We start from the raw sequence: 18,926 nt of genomic DNA, 5'->3' as shown, positions 1-18,926 counted from the left end.
ACTGTTAAAAATGGTGGTCCTTGTTTTTGACACTGTCCATTTTGAAATAACAAATTGATTGGAAATACAGTGTAGACATTAATGTTGTAAATTACTATTCTAGCTGTATTTCTTATAAATTTGATGTTATTTTAAATGGACCAAAGAATTGCTTTTCTTTCAAAAACCAGAACAGTTTCTAAGTGACCCCAAACTTTTGAGCCGGTTGTGTACATGCACACACTACATGACCAAATGGGCATTAATATGTAGTTGGTCCCCTATTTCTGCTATAACAGCCTCCACTCTTCTGGGAAGGTTTTCCAATACATGTTGGAACACTGCTGTTGGGTCTTGCTTCCATTCAGCCGCAAGCATTAGTGAGGTCAGACACTGCCAATGTTTTTCCATAGAGATTGCATGGCTGTGTGCTCGGTTTTATACACCTGTCAGAAACAGGTGTGACTGAAATAGCCGAATCCACTAATTTGAAGGGGTGTCCCCATACTTTTGTGTGTTTGGCAGTTGTATCTAAAAGCAGAATTGAGAATTGTTTTTTTAAGTTGGCATATTTGACATTTTTGTCTTACTCAGGCCTAATTTTTAGAATCCATAATGTTTAATCTGTAGGTGCTACAAAGCAGCAATTATTGTCATGACGCTTTACCGCTTGTACTGTAAAATGAGTATTTTGATTTCAAGAGAAACTTTTACTTTTGAATACTGACAAATCAACAAGAATATTAAAAAAACACCATTTTGGATTTGGTAAAAAAAAATCGGTACAGTCGTGGGCAAAAGTTTTGAGAATGACAAATATTAATTTCCAAAGTCTGCCTCATGATGGCAATTTGCATATAATCCAGAATGTTATGAAGATTGGTCAAATGAATTGCGATTAATCCTAAAGTTCCTCTTTGCCATGCAAATTAACTGAATCCCCCAAAAACATTTCCACTGCATTTCAGCCCTGCCACAAAAGGACCAGCCGACATGTCAGTGATTCTCTCGTTAACACAGGTGTGAGTGTTGACGAGGACAAGGCTGGAGATCGCGCTGTCATGCTGATTGAGTTCAAATAAGATTGGAAGCTTCAAAAGGAGGGTGGTGCTTAGAATCATTGTTCTTCCTCTGTCAACCATGGTTACCTGCAAGGAAACACATGCCATTATCATTGCTTTGCACAAAAAGGGCTTCACAGGCAAGGATATTGCTGCCAGTAAGATTGCACCTAAATCAACCATTTATCGGATCATCAAGAACTTCAAGGAGAGCGGCTCAATTGTTGTGAAGAAGGCTTCGGGCGCCCAAGAAAGTCCAGCAAGCTCCAGGACCGTCTCCTAAAGTTGATTCAGCTGCGGGATCGGGGCACCACCAGTACAGAGCTTGTTCAGGAATGGCAGCAGGCAGGTATGAGTGCATATGCACGCACAGTGAGGCGAAGACTTTTGGAGGATGGTCTGGTGTCAAGAAGGGAAGCAAAGAAGCCACTTATCTCCAGGAAAAACATCAGGGACAGACTGATATTCTGCAAAAGGTACAGGGATTGGACTGCTGAGGACTGGGGTAAAGTCACTTTCTCTGGTGAATCCCCTTTACAATTGATTGGGGCATCTGGAAAAAAGCTTGTCCGGAGAAGACAAGGTGAGCGCTACCATCAGTCCTGTGTCATGCCAACAGTCAAACAGCATAAGACCATTCATGTGTGGGGTTCCTTCTCAGCCAAGGGAGTGGGCTCACTCACAATTTTGCCTAAGAACACAGCCATGAATAAAGAATGGAACCAACACATCCTCTGAGAGCAACTTCTCCCAACCATCCAGGAACAGTTTGGTGACGAACAATGTATTTTCCAGCATGATGGAGCACCTTACCATAAGGCAAAAGTGACTAAGTGGCTCGGGGAACAAAACATGAACATTTTAGGTTCATGGCCAAGAAACTCCCCAGGCCTAAATCTCATTGAGAACTTGTGGTCAGTCCTCAAGAGGCGGGTGGACAAAACCCACAAATTCTGACAAATTCCAAGCATTGATTATGCAAAAATGGGCTGCCATCAGTCAGGATGTGGCCCAGAAGTTAATTGACAGCATGCCAGGGCAGATTGCAGTGGTCTTGAAAAATGGTCAAGACTGCAAATATTGAGTCTTTGCATCAACTTCATGTAATTGTCAATGAAATACTTGCTACGATGGAATACTGAAGTATAATTACATCTGACAAATATCTAAAGACACTGTGGCAGTAGACTTTGAAAATTAATATTTGTGTCATTCTCAACTTTTGGCCACGACTGTATATTGTTGAACATACTATACTGTACAAGCATATAAAAGTTCCTGAGTGGAATCTCTGTTAATTTAAGAGTTATCGGCCATTTTGAATCCAAATTGGATCATATCTGCTGGTGATTTGCAGGATGTGCAATGATACAAGTAAAGTGAGGGCTGTAGTTTGTTACATTTGCCTTCTATGCCAATTTCTCTGTATAAAATGGTCCTTAACTTTAAACTAGCAGATATCCCACTCTCGAACTGTGACGTGCCCATAGAATATATTATGTTCAACAATATATGGAAACATTTGACAATTATTTTATTTTTTTATACAGTCGTGGCCAAAAGTTTTGAATGACACACATTCATTTTCACAGTTTGCTGCTTCAGTGTCTTTAGATATTTTTTGGCAGATGTTACAATTCTTCAAAAAAAAATTTTTTATTTTTTTTATTTAACCTTTATTTAACCAGGTAGGCAAATTGAGAACACGTTCTCATTTACAATTGCGACCTGGCCAAGATAAAGCAAAGCAGTTCGACACATACAACAACACATAGTTACACATGGAGTAAAAACAAACATATAGTCAATAATACAGTGAAAAAAATAAGTCTACAGTATATACAATGTGAGCAAGTGAGGTGAGATAAGGGGGGTGAAGGCAAACAGATATATGTATAAATAAATAAAAATATAAAAAGGCCATGGAGGCGAAGTGAGTACAACACAGCAAGTAAAATAAAAACTAAAAAAAACACTGGAATGGTTGGTTTGCATTGGAAGAAAGTGCAAAGTAGAGACAGAAATAATGGGGTGCAAAGGAGCAAAATAAATTAATAAATAAATACAGTAGGTAAAGAGGTAGTTGTTTGGGCTAAATTGTAGATGGGTTATGTACAGGTGCAGTAATCTATGAGCTGCTCTGACAGCTGGTGCTTAAAGCTAGTGAGGGAGATAGGTGTTTCCAGTTTCAGAGATTTTTGTAGTTCGTTCCAGTCATTGGCAGCAGAGAACTGGAAGGAGAGGCGTCCAAAGGAAGAATTGGTTTTGGGGGTGACTAGAGAGATATACCTGCTGGAGCGCGTGCTACGGGTAGGTGCTGCTATGGTGACCAGCGAGCTGAGATAAGGGGGGACTTTACCTAGCAGGGTCTTGTAGATGACCTGGAACCAATGGGTTTGGCGACGAGTATGAAGCGAGGGCCAGCCAACGAGAGTGTACAGGTCGCAGTGGTGGGTAGTATATGGGGCTTTGGTGACAAAACGGATGGCACTGTGATAGACTGCATCCAATTTATTGAGTAGGGTTTTGGAGGCTATTTTGTAAATGACATCACCGAAGTCGAGGATTGGTAGGATGGTCAGTTTTACAAGGGTATGTTTGGCAGCATGAGTAAAGGATGCTTTGTTGCGGAATAGGAAGCCAATTCTAGATTTGACTTTGGATTGGAGATGTTTGATGTGGGTCTGGAAGGAGAGTTTACAGTCTAACCAGACACCTAGGTATTTGTAGTTGTCCACATATTCTAAGTCAGAGCCGTCCAAAGTAGTGATGTTGGACAGGCGGGCCGGAGCAGGCAGCGATCGGTTGAAGAGCATGCATTTGGTTTTACTTGTATTTAAGAGCAGTTGGAGGCCACGGAAGGAGAGTTGTATGGCATTGAAGCTCGCCTGGAGGGTTGTTAACACAGTGTCAAAAGAAGGGCCAGAAGTATACAGAATAGTGTCGTCTGCGTAGAGGTGGATCAGAGAATCACCAGCAGCAAGAGCGACATCATTGATGTAAACAGAGAAGAGAGTCGGTCCAAGAATTGAACCCTGTGGCACCCCCATAGAGACTGCCAGAGGCCCGGACAACAGACCCTCCGATTTGACACACTGAACTCTATCAGAGAAGTAGTTGGTGAACCAGGCGAGGCAATCATTAGAGAAACCAAGGCTGTCGAGTCTGCCAATGAGGATGTGGTGATTGACAGAGTCAAAAGCCTTGGCCAGGTCAATGAATACGGCTGCACAGTATTGTTTCCTATCGATGGCGGTTACGATATCGTTTATGACCTTGAGCGTGGCTGAGGTGCACCCATGACCAGCTCTGAAACCAGATTGCATAGCGGAGAAGGTGTGGTGTGATTCGAAATGGTCGGTAATCTGTTTGTTGACTTGGCTTTCGAAGACCTTAGAAAGGCAGGGTAGGATAGATATAGGTCTGTAGCAGTTAGGGTCAAGGGTGTCCCCCCCTTTGAAGAGGGGGATAACCGCAGCTGCTTTCCAATCTTTGGGTATCTCAGACGACACGAAAGAGAGGTTGAAGAGGCTAGTAATAGGGGTGGCAACAATTTCAGCAGATAGTTTTAGAAAGAAAGGGTCCAGATTATCTAGCCCGGCTGATTTGTAAGGGTCCAGATTTTGCAGCTCATTAAGAACATCAGCTGACTGTATTTGGGAGAAAGAGAAATGGGGAAGGCTTGGGCGAGTAGCAGAGGGGAGGGCAGTGCTGTTGTCCCGGGTAGGGGTAGCCAGGTGGAAAGCATGGCCAGCCGTAGAAAAATGCTTATTGAAATTCTCAATTATAGTGGATTTGTCGGTGGTGACAGTGTTTCCTATCTTCAGGGCGGTTGGAAGCTGGGAGGAGGTGTTCTTATTCTCCATGGACTTTACGGTGTCCCAGAACTTTTTTGAATTTGTGTTGCAGGAAGCAAATTTCTGCTTGAAAAAGCTAGCCTTGGCTGTTCTAACTGCCTGTGTATATTGGTTTCTGGCTTCCCTGAAAAGTTGCATATCACGGGGGCTGTTCGATGCTAATGCAGAACGCCATAGGATGTTTTTCTGTTGGTTAAGGGCAGTCAGGTCAGGAGAGAACCAAGGGCTATATCTGTTCCTGGTTCTAAATTTCTTGAATGGGGCATGCTTATTCAAGATGGTGAGGAAGGCATTTTAAAAAAATGACCAGGCATCCTCTACTGACGGGATGAGATCAATATCCTTCCAGGATACCCCGGCCAGGTCAATTAGGAAGGCCTGCTCGCTGAAGTGTTTCAGGGAGCGTTTGACAGTGATGAGTGGAGGTCGTTTGACCGCTGACCCATTACGGATGCAGGCAATGAGGCAGTGATCGCTGAGATCTTGGTTAAAAACAGCAGAGGTGTATTTGGAGGGCAAGTTTGTTAGGATGATATCTATGAGGGTACCCGTGTTTACGGAATTAGGGTGGTACCTGGTAGGTTCATTAATAATTTGTGTGAGATTGAGGGCATCAAGCTTAGATTGTAGGGTGGCTGGGGTGTTGAGCATGTTCAAATTTAGGTCACCTAGCAGCACGAGCTCTGAAGATAGATGGGGGGCAATCAGTTCACATATAGTGTCCAGAGCACAGCTGGGGGCAGAGGGTGGTCTATAGCAGGCGGCAACGGTGAGAGACTTGTTTTTAGAGAGGTGGATTTTTAAAAGTAGAAGTTCAAATTGTTTGGGAACAGACCTGGATAGTATAACAGAACTCTGCAGGCAGTCTTTGCAGTAGATTGCAACACCGCCCCCTTTGGCCGTTCTATCTTGTCTGAAAATATTGTAATTGGGGATAAAAATGTCTGAATTTTTGGTGGTCTTTCTAAGCCAGGATTCAGACACGGCTAAAACATCCGGGTTGGTAGAGTGTGCTAAAGCAGTGAACAGAACAAACTTAGGGAGGAGGCTCCTAATGTTAACATGCATGAAGCCAAGGCTATTACGGTTACAGAAGTCATCAAAAGAGAGCGCCTGGGGAATAGGAGTGGAGCCAGGTACTGCAGGGCCTGGATTCACCTCTACATCACCAGAGGAACAGAGGAGAAGTAGGATAATGGTACGGCTAAAAGCTATGAGAATTGGTCGCCTAGAGCTACCAGAGCAGAGAGTAAAAGGAAGTTTCTGGGGGCGATAAAATAGTTTAAAGGAATAATGTACAGACAAAGGTATGGTAGGATGTGAATACAGTGGAGGTAAACCTAGGTATTGAGTGATGATGAGAGAGATCTTGTCTCTAGAAACATCATTGAAACCAGGTGATGTCATCGCATATGTGGGTGGTGGAACTGCAGGGTTGGATATGGTATAGAGAGCAGGGCTAGAATCTCTACAGTGAAATAAGCCAATAAACACTAACCAGAACAGCAATGGACAATGCATATTTACATTAAGGAGAGGCAAGCTTAATCAAGTGATAAATAAGGGTCCAGTGAGTAGAGGTTGGTTGGGGTCGTGGCGATCCAGACAGCTGGCCGGGTATATGGCTATCGGTAGCAGCATAGGATGGAGGTCTGTTTGTAGATACCTCGTGCGTTTCCGTCGGTAGGTTCCGTGTAGTGGGGTTTTGTTCAGATAGCAGCCGATAAGACAGCTAACGATTAGCGGGCCTCAGATGAGCGTTCAGGTAACGCCGGGACGGAGGTGCCGGTTGGATAAATCCCTCGGGCAGATAACGTCGGCAGTCAGTCGTGAAGGCCCGGTGGGGTTCCGTATCTGCAGCAGCAACAAAGAAGCGGGTCCGGATGGTGATGGAACTCCTCAGCTGGCTAGCTCCAGCATGATTTGAGTTAGCTCCGGGGTCGACGTAAGCCAATAGTCACACGGTATGCAGCTAGCTAGCTGCGAAATCAAGGTGCACGTGTCCAGAGGCTGCGGTTGGAATCCGGGGAAACTGAGAGAAAAAAAGTCCCGGAATGCTCCGGTCCGAGTCGCGTTGCACAAAAGTGCCGGTAGATTATCGAGCTAGAGGAATAGCTGATGACCGCAAAAACGTGGGCAGCTGAAACACCAACGCTAGCCAGCAAACCGGCTAATTTCGGGGCAGCTACAGATTAGCTTCTGGCTAGCTATCGGAGTAGCTTCTGGATTAGCTTTCAGGCTAGCTTCTGAATTAGCCCCTGGCTATCTTCCACGATGGATTTTCAGATTGAGGTAAATAGTACTTATTGTAATTGGTGAAGCGGGTTGCAGGAAAGCTTTTGCAGGAAAGCTTTTGTAGTTGAGTTCTTGGATAATAAAATAAATAAAAGATATGTGAAGAAAAGGTGTAAATATATATATATACAGGACACGACACGACAACACGGAAAAATACGTCTGAACTGCTAAGCCACCTTGGTGCTTTCAATTTTGTGAAAATCTCCTAAATCGGTCTTTTTTGACCTGGTTTTGTATGGAATCACTCCATGGGATTAATTTAGCAATCATGCCCTTTTTTTATTGGATGGTAGATTTTGTATCAAAACTTTAAGGATAAAATTGCCCTTTGTTAGCTAAATAGAAGATCTGAAAGATGAATTTGGACAATTCCCTGTAATATTAAGATTATAAATTGTTCATTACAGTACATTTGCAGTCATTTCTTAGCTCTGGAGGGGACTTTTGGCTGGTCTTAATAAAACAAACTGCAGGAAGCCCACACTATCATTTAAAATAATTTCCGGGTTGCCTAGTGTGATACTGCCTTCAGAGCTCATATGCCGGTATTGGCGATGGTTAGAATCCCGACCTCTTGCCCTTCTATCTCTCCTACCAACTTTCCTGTCAACCTCTCGCTGTCTAAAATAGTTTGTTAAATCTGTACAGATGTCTCATTTGTGAGTGAGCAAGGATGTATGAAATAGGTCTGTGTGTGCTGTACACTAATCGGGAATGTGTGTTGTCACCTGCTGGCCCAGCGTCTCTGCCTCATCTTCCTATTTTTAACCCGGGTAAGTGGTCTGGGCATTGTTCCCGGACAACGGTCCAATATCTTTGTCATGTCATCATGGATAAACCTGTCTGTCTGTCTGGGTCACACATTCACGTCTTCACACACTATCATAATTTAGGGAAAAGACAAACATTTCTTACCTTATAGGAAAGATTGAATCATTTCCAAGCTTTCATTTAATCATGGCAGAATTGTTTTGTTTTTTTACTGTACACATACTTCATTTGGGATAATATACGTATACAAAGATATAAAAATATTCAATTATCTTCATTCTGTATCAAACTGGAATTCTATCGATTCCATTTCTGGTTTAATGTTGTCACATACTTCAGATGTTATTTTACCCTGGGCAATGGTTTTCTTCGCTTCCCTTTCTGGTGTGCTGATGTGAGATGAGATGTAGAAAATGGCTAAATCTTTTTATTTTTTTTATTCTATGCAATCTTCTACTGCAGCATCAGCTGTGTTCAACAGATATACCTGACTGACTGTTTTTTTTTCTCCTCAGAAACTCTTTCCATGAGTCTCTGAAGCAGATCGGCGCCACTCAGCACCAAGCCAACCCAGTGAGCATGGGGACATATGAGACGGTGCAACACTTCAGCGAAATCCAGGAACATCTACACGTGGTCAAGAGGAACATCGAACACCTTATCACACGCAATGGGGTCTGTTTAATAACTTACAGTAAACCACTGTAAAAACCACATCAACAGTCTCAACAAATGAATTTCGAAAGATCTTTGGATTTGTGTTTTTACTCTTTGTTTTGTAATGCATGTAGAGCCCCAGTGAAAATCAGGGCGAGAAATGCCCTGACCCTCCTAAAATGCCTTCCTGTCTGGGTACTACTCACTTCTTGGTCTTTGTGGTCATCCAATCAGTCCTGTTCTTCAGCTACATCATGTACAAGTAAGAATGAGATCTTGTTTTCACTTTATTAGCTTTGATAATTCAAAAGTGTAGTTGAATTTTTGTTTCTCACAATTCACTCTCCTCAATTTATTTTCTTGTTTCTTCTCCCCCTACAGAAGTCAACAAGAAGCAGCAGCAAAGAAATTCTTTTGAGGAAACATTATCATCGATATCATGATATGAGGGACTGTTCATTTAGCTGTTTTTGAAGTTGTAAATTATTGTACTTATGAGATTTTGTTTGAGAAGTTTCTTTTTTTAAATGTCTTAGTTTGAATTTGATCTGATATTTTTAACATGGTATGTGAATGAATGCGCGTGTGGGAAATGTTAAGATTCCAAATATGTAATATGTTCTATACAGTATTTTGCCAAGTCATTGGATGATATTTGATCTTTCAAAGGTTTTTTTGACAAGTGCCCACCCCCAGAAGACAAACAAACCACTATCTGCCAATTCACATAGTTTGGAAAACTGTGAATTTAATAAATGCGCAATTTTGTATTAATGCTGAACTATGTTGAATTAAACCCAGTGGTTGTTTTCTTGAGTGGTTGTAACATGCCAAAAGTCTGACTTTGCCTTTCTTCTCGAGCAATTTACATAAACAAAAAATAAACTGACATTTTGCAGCTTTTCTCTTTCTTGTCGTCCTGTTTACATATTGGTGCTCATCTATTAAAAAGTAGCCGACTAGTACCATTTTTACCTGAAAGTTTAGTCTTGGTAGCATGGTCAGAGATCTGTTTTGGCTGTCTTATCACTCGTGAAATGTGACATTTACAAGGTGCAAGATAACACAAACACATCTGGGACCAGGTTATCATCCTGGCTCTTTTGATCAGGATCTCAGACATTAGCTAAATGCTTGACTTAGTGCTTAGTCTGGTCAAGGATTGGTCTGAGAAAGGGACTACAGTGTGAGGCACGGTAGGCTGGTGTCCAGCTATAATACTCTGACAGGACAGAGAACATGCTGGACACATGCTCGACCTTGGTTATAAGAGAACAACACTTGTATGTCGTCTAGGTATTGGATATTGGGGCCCATATTATTTATCCAGGAAGTCCAATTGATGTCAGAATACAAGGGAGACTTGGAAATGTCATTGATTTTCGCTTGGATCTGAGACCAGGGGTTTGTCACGAAGCAGGGTCAATGATTCCACTCGCTAACTTATTCAAAAAAAAATTGACTTTAAATTTACATGGTGTAATTGACTCTACGACCAATATCTCTAATTACTGTTGTAATGCACTCCTGAAAGCAAATGTTGTTCTTCAGCTGTAACGATACCACTTGGCAATGTATCAACATAGATTGGATAGTGATGTCCCTTTATGTAAATAATTGCCAAAATTGTATTTGAGTCAACACTGATCGGTAGGCATACAGATTATTGCATATCAGTCATACAAATTCACCCTTGTGTAGTCTTAACATTCTGTATACTCCCCTTGTTCTAAGGGTAAAAAATTACCTGCCTTCACTAACCCCCTAACCCTACCGGTTAAAATGACGCCGGAAGAAATGGCAGCAGTTTTAGGGCGCCCAACCAATTGTGCTATTTGTTCCGCATTATTTGTAACTTATTTTGTACATAATGTTTCTGCAACCATATCTTACGGCAAAAAAGAGCTTCTGGATATCAGGACAGCGATCACTCACCTCGGATTAGACAAAGATTTTATCTACAACAAAGACGACGCACAAGACATTCTCCAAACACCCCACAGGACCGACATCTCCGTTATTTGCAAGAGGAAGCGATGCAAGTACAGAGGACAAAGAGCCGGATGCCTGGTCAGGACTCAGCGAAGGCAACTGGGAAAGCTGCCGTTACCGTCAATACTAATCGCCAACGCGCAATCATTGGACGAGGTATGATCACGAATATCCTACCAATGGGACATCAAAAACGAATATCCTATGTTTCACGGAATTGTGGCTGAATTACGACATGGATATTCAGCTAGTGGGATATATGCTGCACCGGCAAGATAGAACAGTGTTGAGGATCAGTGTGGCAGACGTGTTGCTACCTACCATCACCACCTAGGGGCGGCCCGTCAGGAAGTCCAGGAACCAGTTGCAGAGGGAGGTGATTAGTCCCAGGATCCTTAGCTTAGTGATGAGCTTTGAGGGTACTATGGTGTTGAACGCTGAGCTGTAGTCAATGAATAGCATTCTCATGTAGGTGTTTCGTTTGTCCAGGTGGGAAAGGGCCGTGTGGAGTACAATACAGATTGCATCATCTGTGGATCTGTTTGGGCGGTATGCAAATTGGAGTGGGTCTAGGGTTTCTGGGATAATGGGATAATGGTGTTGATGTGAGCCATTACCAACCTTTCAAAGCACTTCATGGCTACAAACTTGTGTGCTACGGGTCTGTAGTCATTTCGGCAGGTTGACTTCGTGCTGTGTTTTTGAACTATTAATCCACTTCCTCTCTCACGCTCACCCTCACTCTCTCACCTTCTGTCTCTTGCTCACCCTCTCTCTCTTTTCCTCTTTCTCTTTCTCTACCTCATTGAGCCTCCGTCATCTCTCTCCCTCCTCACCCCCTGTCTCTCTTTCTCTCTCTCTCTCTCTCTCGCTCACCCTCTTTTCCTCACTCATCCCCTCTTTTCTTCCATCTCTCTCTCACTCACCCTCTCCTCACTCTCTCTTTTCCTCTCTCTATGAGCCCCCCCGGCTCTCTCCTTTCCCCCTCTCTTTCGCTCTCTCTGTGTCTCTCCCTCTATCATTCTGTGCCAATACCATCACCCGTATTCTATTCTAACGAGGGGATTAGAGCGATGCCTGTGACACTCCAGCAGCACATCTGTCGTGCCATCCTGATTCCTCTGACAATGTCATCATTGTCATCATGTCATCATTGCCATGTAGTTTTAACGCATCACACAATACACAGGAGATCAATTTATCATATACTGCGTGCCTGTTTCACTGTATATATTACATTAAAATAAAACATAGTGTAAAACATTATGCTTATAAGGGTGTTGTCAACAAGAAGGAAATTATGACCTAGTAAATGTGAAGGTCACAGGGTGCAAATTCAAAAGTTTAAAGGTTTAAAGAGATGGTGACGACAGATGGTCGCCTCGCTTCGCGTTCTTAGGAAACTATTTCGTATTTTTGTTTTGTTTATGTATTATTTCTTACATTGTTATCCCCAGGAAATCTTAAGTCTTATTACATACAGCCGGGAAGAACTATTGGATGTAAGAGCAACGTCAACTTACCAACATTACGACCAGGAATATGACTTTCCCGAAGCAGATGCTCTCTTCTGACCACCACCCAGGACAATGGATCTAATCCCAGCAGCTGACCGAAAACAACGGCGACGCAGAAGGAGCAGATGGAGCGGTCTTCTGGTCAGGCTTCGTAAACAGGCACACATCACTTACTGCTCCCGAGTATACTACTCGCGAATGGTAGACGAAAGGTAGACGAAATTCGAGCAAGGTTTGCCTTCCAGAGAGACATTAGAGATTGTAACGTTCTCTGTTTCACGGAAACATGGCTCTCTCGGGATATGTTGTTGGAATCGGTCCAGCCATCGGGCTTCTCCATGCATCACGCCGACAGAGATAAACACCTCTCTGGGAAGAGGAAGGGCGGGCGTGTGTGCTTTATGATTAACAACTCATGGTGGGATCATAACAACACACAGGAACTGAAGTCCTTCTGCTCACCCGACCTAGAATTATTTACAGTCAAATAAAGGCCATTCCTCCTACCAAGAGAATTCTCGTCAGTTATAGTCACAGCTGTGTACGCCCCCCCTCAAACGAACACCAAGATGGCCCTCAAGAAACTTCACTGGAATCTATGTAAACTGGAAACCATATACCCGGAGGCTGCATTTATTGCAGCTCGGGATTTTAACAAAGCAAATTTTAGAACAATGTCACCAAAATTGTTGCAGCATATTGATTGCACGACACGTAGGGCTAATACTCTCGACCACTGCTACTCTAACTTCCGCAATGCATACAAAGCCCTCCCCTTCCCTCCCTTCGGCAAATCCGACCACAACGCCATCTTGCTCGTCCTGGCCTATAGGCAGAACTCAAACAGGATGTACCAGTGACGAGAACCATTCAAGGCTGGTCTGACCAATCAGAAGCCACGCTCCAGGATTGTTTTGATCACGCGGACTGGAATATGTTCCGGTCAGCCTCTGAGAACGACATTGATTTATATGCTGACTTGGTGAGTGTGTTTAAAAATAAGTGCATTGGAGATGTCGTACCCACTGTGACTATTAAAACCTACCCTAACCAGAAACCGTGGAGGGACGGCGGCGTTCGCGAAAAACTGAAAGCGCGATCCACCTCATTTAACCATGGAAAGAAGTCTGGTAATATGGCTGAATATAAACAATGTAGTTATTCTCTCCGCAAGGCAATCAAACAAGTGAAATGCCGGTACAGAGACAAGGTGGAGTAGCAATTCAACGGCTCAGACACGAGACATACACTACCATTAAAAAGTTTGGGGTCACTTAGAAATGTCCTTGTTTCTGAAAGAAAAGCAAATGCCTCACAAGTCCTCAACTGGCAGCTACATTAAATAGTACCCGCATAACACCAGTCTCAACGTCAACAGTGAAGAGGCAACTAAGGTATGCTGGCCTTCTAGACAGAGTTCCTATGCCCATTGTTGTGTTCTTTTGCCCATCTTAATCTTTTCTTTTTATTGACCAGTCTGAGATATAGATTTTTCTTAGCAATTCTGACTAGAAGGCCAGCATCCCGGAGTTACCTCTTCACTGTTGATGCTGAGATTGGTGTTTTGCGGGTACTATTTAATGAAGCTGCCAGTTGAGGACATTTCTAAGTGACCCAAAACTTTTGAACGGTAGTGTATGTGGCAGGGTCGACAGGAAATCATGGACTACAAAAACAAAAACAGTCACGTCATGGATACCGACGTCACGCTTTTAGACAAATTAAACACCTTCTTTGCCCGCTTTGAGGATAATACAGTGCCACCGTCGCGGCTCGCTAACAATGACCGCGCCCCCTCTCCTCAGTGGCTGAAGTGAGTAAAACATTTAAACATGTTAACCCTCGCAAGGCTGCTGGCCCAGACGGCATCCCAAGCCGCATCCTCAGAGCATGCGCAGACCAGCTGGCTGGTGTGTTTACAGACATATTTAATCGCTCCCTATCCCAGTCTGTTGTCCCCATATGCTTCAAGATGGCTACCATTGTTCCTGTACCCAAGAAGGCAAAGATAACTGAACTAAATGACTACCACCCCGAGGCACTCACTTCTGTTATCATGAAGCGCTTTGAGAGTATAGTCAAGGATCATATCACCACCACCTTATCGGCCACCTTGACCCACTTCAGTTTGCATACCGCCCCAACAGGTCCACAGATGACGCAATCGCCATCGCAGTGCACACTGCCCTATCCCATCTGGACAAAAGGAATACCTATGTAAGAATGCTGTTCATTCAACACCATAGTACCCTCCAAGCTCATCATCGAGCTGGAGGCCCTGGGTCTCAGCCCCTCCCTGTGCAGCTGGGTCCTGGACTTTGTTGGGCCGCCCCCATCTCCACTTCATTGACTCAACATTGGTGCCCCACAAGGGTGTGTGCTTAGCCCTCTCCTGTACTCCCTGTTCACCAACGACTGCGTGGCCATGCACGCCTCCAACTCAATTATCAAGTTTGCAGACGACACAACAGTAGTGGGCTTGATCACCAACAACGACAAGACAGCCTATAGGGAGGAGGTGAGGGTACTCGGAGTGTGGTGCCAGGAAAACAACCTCTCACTCAACGTCAACATAACAAAGGAGATGATTGTGGACTTCAGGAAACAGCAGAGGGAGCACCCCCCTATCCACATTGAAGGGACAGCAGTGGAGAAGGTGGAAAGTTTTAAGTTCCTGGGTGTACACATCACAGACAAACTGAAATGGTCCACCCACACAGACAGTGTGGTGAAGAACGCGCAACAGCGCCTCTTCAACCTCAGGAGGCTGAAGAAATTTGGCTTGTCTCCCAAAACCCTGATAAACTTTTACAGATGCACAAACAAGAGCATCCTGTCGGGCTGTATCACTGCCTGGTACGGCAACTGCACCGCCCTCAACCGCAAGGCTCTCCAGAGGGTGGTGTGGTCTGCACAACGCATCCCCGGGGGCAAACTACCTGCCCTCCATGACACCTACAGCACCCGATATCACAGGAAGGCCAAAAAGATCATCAATGACAACAGCCCCCCGAGCCACTGCCTGTTCACACCACTATCATCCAGAAGGCGATGTCAGTACATGTGCATCAAAACTGGGACCGAGAGATTGAGAAACAGCTTCTATCTCAAGGCCATCAATCAGACTACTAAATAGCTAGTTCAGAGTGGCTGCTACCTGCATTGAGATCACTGGACACTTTAATAAATGCATGACTGCATCACTTTAAACAATTCCACTTTAAATAACGCCACTTTAAAAATGTCTACATATTACTCATATCACATGTATATACTGTATTTTATACCATCTACTGCAACTCGCCTATGCCGCTCGGCCATCGCTCATCCATATACTTATATGTAGATATTCTCATTCATGTATTAGGTAGTTGTTGGGAATTGTTAGATTACTTGTTAGATATTACTGCACTGTTGGAACTAGAAGCACAAGCATTTAGCTACACTCGCATTAACATCTGCTAACCAAGTGTACAGTCGTGGCCAAAAGTTGTGAGAATGACACAAATATTAATTTTCAAAATCTGCTGCCTCAGTTTGTATGATGGCAATTTGCCTATACTCCAGAATGTTATGAAGAGTGATCAGATGAATTGCAATTAATTGCAAAGTCCCTCTTTGCCATGTAAATTAACTGAATCCCCCCCCAAAAATGCCACTGCATTTCAGCCCTGTCACAAAAGGACAAGCTGACATCATGTCAGTGATTCTTTCATTAACACAGGTGTGAGTGTTGACGAGGACAAGGCTGGAGATCACTCTGTCATGCTAATTGAGTTCGAATAATCGACTGGAAGCTTCAAAAGGAGGGTGGTGCTTAGAATCATTGTTCTTCCTCTGTCAACCATGGTTACCTGCAAGGAAACACGTGCCATTATCATTGCTTTGCACTAAAAGGGCTTCACAGGCAAGGATATTGCTGCCAGTAAGATTGCACCTAAATCAACCATTTATCGGATCATCAAGAACTTCAAGGAGAGCGGTTCAATTGTTGTGAAGAAGGCTTCAGGGCGCCCAAGAAAGTCCAGTAAGCGCCAGGACCGTCTCCTAAAGTTGATTCAGCTGCGGGATTGGGGCACCACCATTACAGAGCTTGCTCAGGAATGGCAGCAGGCAGGTGTGAGTGCAACTGCACGCACAGTGAGGCGAAGAATTTTGGAGGATGGTCTGGTGTCAAGAAGGGCAGCAAAGAAGCCACTTCTCTCCAGGAAAAACATCAGGGACAGACTGATATTCTACAAAAGGTACAGGGATTTGACTGCTGAGGACTGGGGTAAAGTCACTTTCTCTGATGAATCCCCTTTACAATTGTTTGGGGCATCCGGAAAAAAGCTTGTCCGGAGAAGACAAGGTGAGCGCTACCACCAGTCCTGTGTCATGCCAACAGTCAAACAGCCTAAGACCAGTCATGTGTGGGGTTGCTTCTCAGCCAAGGGAGTGGGCTCACTCACAATTTTGCCTAAGAACACAGCCATGAATAAAGAATAGTACCAACACATCCTCTGAGAGCAACTTCTCCCAACCATCCAGGAACAGTTTGGTGACGAACAATGCCTTTTCCAGCATGATGGAGCACCTTGCCATAAGGCAAAGGTGATAACTAAGTGGCTCAGGGAACAAAACATCAATATTTTTGGTCCATGTCCAGGAAACTCCCCAGACCTAAATCTCATTGAGAACTTGTGGTCAGTCCTCAAGAGGCGGTGGACAAACAAAACCCCACAAATTCTGACAAACTCCAAGCATTGATTATGCAAGAATGGCCTGCCATCAATTAGGAAGTGGCCCAGAAGTTAATTGACAGCATGCCAGGGCGGATTGCAGAGGTCTTGAAAAAGAAGGGTCAACACTGCAAATATTGACTCTTTGCATCAACTTCATGTAATTGTCAATAAAAGCCTTTCACACTTATGAATTACTTGTAATTATACTTCAGTATTCCATAGTAACATCTGACAAAAATATCTAAAGACACTGAAGCAGCAAACTTTGTGGAAATTAATATTTGTGTCATTCTCAAAACTTTTGGCCATGACTGTATGTGAACAATTTGATTTGATTTGATTTGAAAAAGACTCAAGTACATTGTTTAATTTCATTTAAAAAAAGGTTAACCAAACAAACAGTCCAGAAGTCAGTTTAGTACAGCAGTAAGGATATCTAATTCATTTTACTCTAGGGTTGTGTTATACAATCACTTCTTTCCAGAAGAACATTTTGACCATATTGGAGCCTATATAATTTTGTAACATGCAACCTCCTAGGCAACTTAATTATGAACGACTGAATACTAGTTTTATTTGGGATGCCGTTGAGGACACAAGAAATAGCATGACGCTTGTTAACAGAATGTACTGCGCTATGGCCTTCCACTCTTGTTCATGTCCATTCTTTAGTTCTTAATGCCACCTCTGCGTACCCACAATAATGGCAGAAGAATTGGAATGTGAAAAGCACAATGAATTCCATTGTGTCTCAAATGGCACCCTATTCCATGTATAGTGCACTGCCATTTGGGACAGCTAATGATCTCTCATCAGACCATATTGTCACGTCATAAAAAAGACAATTCAATTTCTTTCACACCCAGGAAAGCTAAGTTAGCTGCCTCCCCTGGCTCCCCTGCCACAGCACAATCAACGGCCAACACAACAGCGGAGCTATAGAAAAAGGCAAATGTTATACAATTATCTTTATCCCTATATAATTACCTACCAATTGTAAATATCATAATTTGATAATGAGAATATGACCATATACAGCCCCGCTTTCAGTATATTTGGTACACTGTTCTGTTCTGTGCACAGTTATGTGTATGATCTGTATGCAGTTATGTATTTTCTGTTTTGTATTCATTGTATTCATGTATTCATGTATTCAAATTTGTATTCATGTTTGCATATAAAGGATGTTTTCTTTTCTGTTTGCATATCATCTCTTTCCAGCCACTCCAATGGCAATCGAAGAAGCATGGGGTTAATCTGAATCTATCAAAGGTCATCGGTGATTGCATAGTCATAACGTGCAGGGGGGATTGGTGTCTCTTGGATTGGTGTAAGCATTAGTCTCCAGCATTGGTTTTGACATCAGTTCACTTCCTTTAAATAGATAAAGGGAAGTGAACAAGTGCACACTTAAGGCAGAAGGGTTGAGGAATGGGAAGTATACAAGTGCACACTTAGGGCAGAAGACTTGAGGAATGGGGTGCCTTTCAAATCGGCCTTTCAAATACTTTGAGTGTTTGAATGAGCATGAGGGTAGTGCTAGATGAGCGGGGTTTGCACTTTTGGGACTATTCAATTGGGTTCCATCGTGCCAGGCTTTCTCAATCAAGCACAGCTGAGTATTACATTTTGTTTAAATACTACTTGAGTCCCAGGTCTGCTAGATAAACAACCTGATCATCTGTCTCCTCTTCCTCCTCCAGCCATCAGCCCTCAGCTCAGGCAGGGTATAAATGTAACTCTCTGGTAGATATGCCACATGGGAGGGGCCAACCTTTTTAAGTAATGGGATTACTAGCAATGGGCGGGTGGAAGCAACACATAGTATGTGACGTCTGCACCAACCAGACAGAAGAACAAGAATGTTTTGGGATCTTGAAATCCCGAAATGTTACCGTGACCTCTGCATGGTGCTGTACACCAATACTGCCATTGATTGAACATGTCTCATAATCAATATGAATCCACAAAGTTGTGTGTTATAAAAATAGAATGCGGGCAACCAGGCCATCTGCCTCTTAGTATGGTGGGGCTGTAGTGAGGTTTAATCCAGATTACGGCCGGGCGTAA

The 18,926-nt window shown here is 43.4% G+C and overlaps 1 protein-coding gene across 1 annotated transcript in view; it reads left to right on the top strand.

Moving 5' to 3' along the window:
* LOC129819092 (protein ERGIC-53-like) overlaps window positions 1–9,526 on the top strand; it is a 31,225-nt gene extending 21,699 nt beyond the window's left edge. The window contains exons 11-13 of the mRNA XM_055875643.1: window positions 8,482–8,641; window positions 8,758–8,885; window positions 9,005–9,526. Coding sequence (XP_055731618.1) covers window positions 8,482–8,641; window positions 8,758–8,885; window positions 9,005–9,041 — 325 coding nt within the window. The 3' untranslated portion in view covers window positions 9,042–9,526. The remainder of the gene's footprint in view (window positions 1–8,481; window positions 8,642–8,757; window positions 8,886–9,004) is intronic.
* The last annotated feature ends 9,400 nt before the right edge of the window (window positions 9,527–18,926 follow it).

This window comes from Salvelinus fontinalis, chromosome 21 (genome assembly GCF_029448725.1).
Source record: "Salvelinus fontinalis isolate EN_2023a chromosome 21, ASM2944872v1, whole genome shotgun sequence".
In the NCBI taxonomy this organism is placed as follows: domain Eukaryota; kingdom Metazoa; phylum Chordata; class Actinopteri; order Salmoniformes; family Salmonidae; genus Salvelinus; species Salvelinus fontinalis.
Note: the sequence above shows the minus strand (reverse complement) of the source record. Positions and strands in the feature narration are given on the sequence as shown.